Here is an 8,845-nt window from a genome sequence, read left to right as displayed (position 1 = left end):
TTTCAATGTTTTTATCATGTGTCGTATGGAATCAGTTTAAAATATTCAGCACACAGTGACATTCGTGTTATGAGTAAATTATAATAAAATAGATTTCTTAATAGTTATATTATTCGCATTTAATAGCTAGCATTTTGAGTACTTCTATCGCAGATGGAAATAAAAGTGCCATAAAAATCAAAAGTGTCGCCCATCTCCTGTTGAAAGATTTAGGGTTTTCGTTTTCCATGTGTGGTTCTGGGCTCGTTTGCAGGCTGCTCGCTCTTCTGTTGCTGGCGGGTATTCCATTTGTTTTAACATTTTGAAATGAATTGTTGTTGAATTGTTGATTCATCTGCGTCCATTTTGGGTTGCTCTCTGCGAGCACTCCAATGTAAGACTATGTTGCATTTGCAATCGCCTCCCACTGGCTTCTGTTTGGGAAGCTGGTACCGGGTCGGTTTAGTTGCTTAGTTGGAAGCAGCAGCAGCAGCAGCAGCAGCAGCAGCTCCTTTCCCCCCCAGTGCGTGCCAGCAAAACCAAATGACTGATGGCTGGTTAATTGTCTGGCCATAGCTTTTGTTCGTTCGTTTTTTTCCCTTGGTTTCTTTTTTTTTTGTGTGTGTATTTTGTGTGTTTGTTGCACTCCTGCTGCTGACGCTTGAAACATTAGACTTAGACGTGGCACAGATACGAGGCTGTAACTGCAGCTGAAGATGAAGCCCGAACCAACAACGGCAACAGCAACAACATCAAAGACAATGCACACACATTGCACCACATGACGATGAAGGAAGGGCGCTGCTGAAGGCTTGTGCTGCTGCTGCTGCTGCCAGTGGTAAGGTATGGTAGGGGGTCAGGCTGCCACAAGGAGTACGATTTCAGAGATTTTACAGAAGAAATTTCGAGTTATGCAGGCAGAATAGACACTACACAATAAATGCATAAATATTTATATATTTGGCTATTTTCTAGGCATTAGTCTAGCGGATTCAAAAAAGAAAACATTTCGGTTCTAGACAATATAAATCTATTCTGTGTTAAGCAAAACAATACTCTAATATTTCCTAATTCTTAGTTCCCGATGAAGAATTAAGAAAGGATTTAATTTTCACAGGATCTTTACTTTACTCTTGGCTAGAACTTACAAATAAAATATACAGATTTCGAAATTGATTAATTTAAAATTACCGAAATAAATATAAATATTTTTGCACTGTAAAATAAACTAAATTTTAACTCAAGATCAAGATTAAGATTAATTAAGATTCATTGGCTTTAAATCGCGTAGGTAGGGTATATTCCAGATCGACTTTGCTTAGGATTTTTTTGTAGAACTTTTCTCCTCTGTGGGTTATTTGTACTTTTTGTTGGCCACTCGGCTTCACTTGGATATTTTCCTGCTTTTGCATGTTTTTTCTGGTGTTGTTGTTGTGCTTTCATGTTTGTTGGTTTCATGCGTGCTGAAGCGAGAGGGTATTGGGGTGGGGGGGGGAGGTGGCAGATAGTGGAGAGAAAGAGAGTTTCGGGAAACAAATGGCAAGAAAACACCGCATGGCGATGATTGTGATGACGACGATGTTTTCATTGTTTTGTTACGCTCGCTTTTCATACAAAACTAGCCCCGACCGAGCAGCAGTCGAAGAGGGAGACTCCTCAACTCCAACCGGTACCCGGTACCCTCTCCAGACCATCGAGCAGCTGCCAGCTACAATATTTTACTGACTGTTTGCTGGCTTTTCTTTGCAATTTTGATGCTATTGCTGAACACAAAAAAAGAAAACCAGAAAGAGAAAACAAGAAAGGCGCAGAGCAAAGAGACTTTCTCAGCGTTTGAGCCTCGAAGTTTTGAATACTCTGAGGAATTTCTGCTCATAGATAATTATTCTTAAGCTTATAGCTATGAGATATGATATAGGTGGGTGTGCAGGGTATACGAAATTATATTATGTAGATTTTTGCAGCATGTTGGGCAATGATCACACGTCTGAGACGTTGATACAGTAATGGAATAGAAACCCTAGAGTTTCGATGCACGTTCCATAAATATATAAAAATAGCAGCCAAATATGAGTTTAAGAAATCAATTCTGTGATGAATCATTCCCCATATCTTGCAGTGCATCCTCTTAGCTCTGAAACTCTCGCCAAGAAGTGTATCTAAAACAAGCGAGTGGAGAGCCATGGGAAAATAGAAAGAGTCGTCGTTGGAGTGGAAGCTCTTCGGGGAGGGAGGCTTTTCGAACAGGAACAGCAGGAAGCTGGGTGGCTAGATCTGGGGCCTGAGTCCTGGCTAGAGGCCTGGCAGGGGGGGGGGGGGGAGGCAGGGGAATAGTCCTGGCAATAACGATGACTGGAAACGATGGCAGCAGCAGCAGCAGCAGTAGCAACAACAATTTTTCAAGCACTTCCGAATGTTGCAATAGAAATCTGCATTTTTAATTTGTATGTGTGTGTGTGTATGTGTGTGTGAGTATGTGCATGTGTGTGTGCGAGTGTATTTTTCTGTTGATTTCTTCTCTTTCTGCTTCATTTTGTTGTTGTTTTGTTTGTATTTGTATTTGTATTCTTGTGCTTGGATTTTGAAACCACGACTTTGTGCCTATCCCCTGTCCCCTGTCCTGTCTGTCCAGCGCAAGCCATGCCAGGATATGTGTGTGTGTGTGTGTGTGTGTGTGTGTGTGTGTGTGTGCATAGGCCATGCATATGCAGCTGTATGTGTGCGTGTGTGTGCTCTCTCTCTATTTCTCTGTCTCGCACGCTATGCGTGTGTTCTTGTTGGGACGGCGTCCCAGTTCTTGTAATGTTTGATTTTCTTGTTGTTGCCACGAGATGCTGCGCCATGTTGTTTGTAACTTCCTCATACGCTGCACATGGCCCCACTCCTCTCCGCACACTTCCCTGCTTTCAGTCAACCTCTCTTGAAATCTGCCCCTGAACTATCCAGCCCCTCCCCCTGCCCACTAAGTCCATTTTGGGGGTAAAGTTTTTGGTTGGAAATATTTGGGAATTCCTTGGCTAAGTTTCGAGTTTGGTTTTACCATGAAGCACACACTCCTGAGTGTGTAAGGGCTAGGGTTAGGGTATCTTAAGGCGTTTAAATGGGCATCATTCATGAATCATAATCCAATATCAGTCGTAAATGAATGCCTCACTTAATATGCCATAAAATCTCTCTTTATTAGACATTAAATAATGATTTTTCGAGTACTTAATAGTGAAGAAAACATTATTTACGTTTAATAAATTTCAATTTAAGCTGATTTAATATTTACATTTTTGTTTTATTAATTATTAATATTATTAAAATTATTATATTATATTATAATATATTTTAATAATTAATATTTTTATTTCAATTTTTTTTTATTAATTTCTGCATTATTTTTACTGTGTTCTCAAGAATTCTTGCATTTTATTATAAAATTTAAAAATACATGTCTCTGCCCCAATGATTCCTGTCATTGGAATATTCAATGATACATTAAATACACGCGTGACAATTCAATCATTCAATGGTAGCATCAGAAATGAATGCCACTAAATGGATCTTCATTTTTTCTGGTTAAGTCATCAGGTTTTTCCCTTCTCCGTTCATAGTTAATCCCCTTCGACTCGTCGTTTGGGTACATGTAGTTTTTGGCTTCAAGTTTATTTTGTCTTTCGTTTTGGTTTGTTTTTTGAGAATTTCTTTTCATTTATTTGGGGTCTCCGCAGTTGGTGGTGCGTGTGTGGTTGGGTCTGGGTTTGGGAAGTCGGACGTGGGTGTATAGCATTTGATTGTGATATGCACACAGAAGCGGATTATTCTTGACTGTTTAGCAGCATCATTTATGACATGCAACAATAACAGTTACACTGGCTGTGGCTGTGGCTGTGGCAGTAGCAGAAACAGCAGCAGGAGCTCTGTTTTCAGCTGAAGCTGTGGGAGAGCCATCATCAGTGAGTGGGGAAAAGAAGGCCAAGTCAGTGGATGCCTGGAGGGATGGGAATAGGGAGGCAACCTCAAGCTTGTCGGTGAAGAAAATGCAATTTCGGTTAGTGGCCACAATTTTGTTGTTAGAATTTTTAACCCAAGTATTTTGTATTGTCTCGCTTCATGCACCATGCAGCATGCAGCATGCACCATGCATTGTAGTTACATTATGCTTACATATTTTGTACGAATGTGCCATGCTCCTTGCTCCAGCTCCTGCTCCTACCACTCGACTGCAATCCACTAAAACCTAAAACCGAAACTCTAACCAACATTTTCGAATTGAATTGGTTCTCTCTCTCGCTCGCTCGCCCGCTCTCTCTCTGCTTTTGCGTGTGGAATTTCAGCCACTAAAGCTGCTTAAGTTATTAGTTATTGTTATCAATAATATATGTATGTACACGTACATATATAAATATACATACATATGTACACGTATCTATGGGGTTTTGTGCATATTTCTATTATTGGCCATTTGTGTTGAATAAATTTAATTGTAGTTCGATCATAAATTATTATACAGAAATGTCTGTGGATATAAATTTGAATTGAATTCTAATTGGGCGGCAAATTTTTGGCATAATTAATTGCCAAATATGCGAGTAAATTGTTGATTATCAATTTTTTTTCCATTGATCGGTTTTTGGTTTCGATAATGGCTTAACCAACACTGGCAGAAAGACATGACAAGTCAATTGAAAATTGTGTACATAAAGTGTTTCGAAAGATGATGGCAGATAGTTTTGAATGCTGCATAGATTTTTGCTCAGTGTTGCTCAGCACTGTTAACACAGCACTTTTCAACACTGTTTTGGCAATCTATCGATTGTGTTGTATAAATTTCATTGCATGATAATGCCATGACTTACTTCAGTTGGCTTGATTACGAAGGAGAACTATGTATGTGAATTTTCGGATCCATTTTGATGCACAATAAAAATCTTAGCCAACACTGTTTTGCATACCTAGAACGTAGAATAAATATGTGGAATTTGTGCTGGTACTTAAAATTGATTCAACAACAAAAATGCATGCAATGGAGAACACTGGGAGCTGCACAAAATATCATTAGCTTTATCCAGCCATGTATCTTGAGCACATGCCATCGATATATGTATAGTCGCTGACGCCGCTTGGTCAACTAACTTTAAAGAGATTTTTTATGGTTTCACTTAGCCGAAAATCGTTAATAGGAAGTCGAAGTATTTTCCCCCAGCTCTTTCATCAATTTTTAAGTGCTTTACTTGAAGAGGGAGGCGGAGCACAGCATCCATGGTAGTCCATGGCAGCAGCAATTCAGGTGCACAGGACAGCGCAAGAGGAATAGCCATGAAATGAGACAGAGACAGCAAAAGAGACAGAGAGAGGGAGGGAGGGAGAGACAGCCAGACAGACAGACAGACAGACAGACAGAGAGAGAGAGAGAGATATAGAGAAGACATCGATCCAACAGGCGACGTCGGCACTTTTGGACCACTTGGCCGGCAATTGGACCATTTTGGTGAGCGCTTCACAGCCTTCAAGTTGGACCCCCCCCCCACCCCGACGTAGTGGGGAAGGGACCAGGGGGGGAAGAGGTGTACTTGACGGGGTAAGCTTAAGCTGCCTCCACAGGATACTGGCAACGACATTTAGCCCACTTTTTACGCAGCAATGGCCAAGGCGCACCCCAGGAATCAGAGATTGCAATTGAAGGAATGAATCCGTTCTCTACCTCTACCTCTACCTCTACCATCCACACCCAATCCTTCCTGCCAGCACAGGCCACCGCCCCCCTCCGGACTATATCCTCTTACCAGCCATTATCCTGCTGGGATCTGCGTTCAACTGTCAGTCAAAATGGGTTTCGGTTGCAGGTTTTTGGGGTCACCCGAACCCACCCGTAGCCGGACCCCCCGTCGGTGTTTCGGTGCTCCTCCCCTAATGCACGTAATACCCCAAACTCAAAGTTCTATCCTCGAGCTGTACGCTTGCCTTATGGCCTGGGCCAGCCCCCCGCCCCACCCGTTTAAGGATGCAGATAATGCTAATTAATTGTATTGATTAGCTCATTATATCATTAGCTGGCAACTGAGCGCATAGTAGAAGTAGTAGAATTTGCCCCCAAGCGCCTTTTGTATGTTGCACGTTGCATGAACTTCATCTACAGCTATAGCTGTAGCTGCTGCTGCTGCTGGTGCTGCTGCTGCTGGTGTCCTGCAACCGCAGCAACAATGCAGCCAGCCCCGTCTGTGTGTGTGTGTGTGTGCCTCTGCGAATGGAGAGAGCTACACATTCATATAAATAAACTTGTCTAAATTGCTGTTACCGCCCCAGGGCCATGGGCAAATTGTATGCAACACCAAAAACTTAGTGGAGAGGAGAGGACTGCTGGTGCTGGTGGTGTTGCTGCCAAGAGATGAAGAAGGGTAGCGGTAGAGGTAGAGTGGATTTACGGCCGGGTTACGGCCAAGAGCTCACTATCTTGGGGGCAGGCTGTGTGTGTGCGTCTAGCTCAGCTTGGCTCTGCCCTGCTCTGCTCTCGAGTGCATTGTTCAGGGCTCGTTCTCAAGTACAGTTGGTCATTTCAGGTTTAAGTTGTGATGATGCTGATGATGATGATGATGATGCCAAGACGAGTTCATTTTTCAGAGGTGTGATGTGAAGGAGCTGCTGGGATGTTCATTTTCAGTCGGTTGTGGTACTGAAACGAGATTCGGATTGACTGTCAATATGACTCAAGGCAGGTTAAGTGAATGAGTGCTTCAAACTTCAAGCTACATGGGAAATTATTTTTAATTTTGAAGCAAAAATAATTTTCACTTCAACAATTAATGTAATAAAAAACTAATATTTAATGTGCTGCAAAATTCTTTCATTTATTTACACTCCGAGAAAAGTGGCAGTGGCATAATAAACAAAAACAACAGAATATATAATTACTATTTGGTTCTTAAATAAAAAAATGTTAACAAATTAAATGGAATTAACTTTAATTTAGACATATAAAATATAAATAAATAGATATAAATAAAATATAAATATATATAAAATATAAAAAAGAAATATATTTTTATTACGACCCATATTTAAACCAATCTAAAAAATTATATATATAATAAATAAATATAATATAGTTTTAAATATTTTTTTATTTATGTCAAATTTTAAGTGAAAAAATTTTAATTTTGACTTGTCGTTGGTTGATTGACTCGTTGATTAGTTGGTGCAAATATAACAATTTTATTATCAATATTACAATTGCAGTGCTTTTTTCTCAGAGTGTGGGGGTGTTTGATTAAAAAATTAATTAAATTAAATATAGTCGGGCACAACTGTACTACTTAGAAATGTCTCATTCGCTTTTGTCACATTTAATCGATGTTAATTCTCCTACAGAAAATGTTGGCGTATCTAAATGTAAAGCATAAAGTTGCCTGAACACTCACAGAAACTATTTTCAGCCTTAAAATTTGTGCTCCTAATTGAACTAGTTCCCCGTGATCAACGCTCATCGCCCATTCAGGCACAACTGTACGCTGTGCTGTACGCAGTGTTGTGCTCATTCATTCATTCATTAGATCCTAGCTCAAGACTCGAATGATTTGTTTTTATTTTTGTTTTTATTTACTTTGCTGCTGCTGCTGCTTTTGTTGCCTTACTGACTCTTCCGGGAATGTCAGGTGCTGTGTCTCTCTGTCTCTGTCTCTTTCTCTGGCACTCTCCCTTTCCTGCTGCTTCGCCTGCTCTGCTTTGTTGGCCATAAAAGTTTGGCCAAGTTTTGGGTACAAGCTGCATCGTCGTCTGTCTGCAGCATCGTTAAGGCGTATCCATCATAATATCTATCAAGCCCCCGACTACCAGACAGAGGCAGCGAGAGCAAGAGAGAGCAGGAGAGCGTCATGCGAATAATTCATTTATATTAATACATCCTGCAGAGCAACAGTCAAACTGCACTGCAAAAGAGACAGACAGGCAGACAGACAGAGGCTAGGCCGAAGACGAAAAAGACAGAACAGAGGAAGGCTAGAAGAACTATTTCAATTTGTATTGCCAAGTGTCTGCATCTCTCTATTCCTTTCCCTCTCCCTTTCCTCTCTCTCTCTCTCTCTCTCTTTGCCTGCCATCTCTTTCTGCTGGTGATGGGTAATGTCTGTCTGCAGTTTGCAGTGCTCGACATTGCCCCGTCGACAGCTTAAAGTTTGAATTGCTGCACACAGAGTCGAGTCATAAGCCTGCCTGCCTGCCTGCCTGCCCTGCTTGCCTGCCTGCTCGGGCAACCTGGCCTGCTGGGTCTGAAGTGTGCCATCCCGCCCCTCGCCACCCCACACCGCATCAACGGTTTGTAGGACGTTGCCACCTTTTGCAGCTGCTTCCATGTGTTCATGGCGCAAATAATCGCCGTCATCAACAACAACACTGAACAGAGCAGATCAGAGCAGACCAGGCCAGGCCGGGATCCAGGACCCAGCAGGACCCAGGCAACCAGAATGATGCTGGGAGGGGCGGGATAAAGATGAGTTGAGAGACGTTGACGCTGACGCCATTAGCACCGAGTTTTGCAGCATCAACGACAAACTTTAAATTGTTGCGTCATTACAATTCGAGTTGTGGCAGGTCTGGGCCCCAGAGCCCAGTCCCCCCCACCCTCCTCCTTACCATGCCACAGGCCACAGGAGCAACAGGAAGCCCCGCGTGTGAACACTTGAGCCTAGCCCTCGGTCGGGCCAGCGGGCTGCTGCTGCTGCTGCTGCTGCTGCTACTCCTTGGCGGCACCGGCAGCGTCTTCATCCTCGTTGCTACCCCATGATTGATGTTACACTTTAAATTTAAGTTCCGTCAGTCAGACACTAATGACCAGGTGCCACAAATGGCTGCCGCCTGCTTTCCCTTTGTTGTGTGCATTTTTTGT

At 42.1% G+C, this 8,845-nt stretch overlaps 1 protein-coding gene across 1 annotated transcript; it reads left to right on the top strand.

The window, feature by feature from the left end:
• Positions 1-381: 381 nt before the first annotated feature.
• On the top strand, positions 382-8,517 carry LOC111065402. Its single transcript, XM_022353547.1, is given in 3 exon segments — positions 382-435; positions 8,283-8,443; positions 8,445-8,517. Coding segments are annotated over 3 exon segments (288 nt in total).
• Positions 8,518-8,845: the final 328 nt, after the last annotated feature.

This window comes from Drosophila obscura, unplaced genomic scaffold (genome assembly GCF_018151105.1).
Source record: "Drosophila obscura isolate BZ-5 IFL unplaced genomic scaffold, ASM1815110v1 contig_73, whole genome shotgun sequence".
Taxonomy (NCBI): domain Eukaryota; kingdom Metazoa; phylum Arthropoda; class Insecta; order Diptera; family Drosophilidae; genus Drosophila; species Drosophila obscura.
This window is presented reverse-complemented; position numbering and strand designations above follow the sequence as displayed.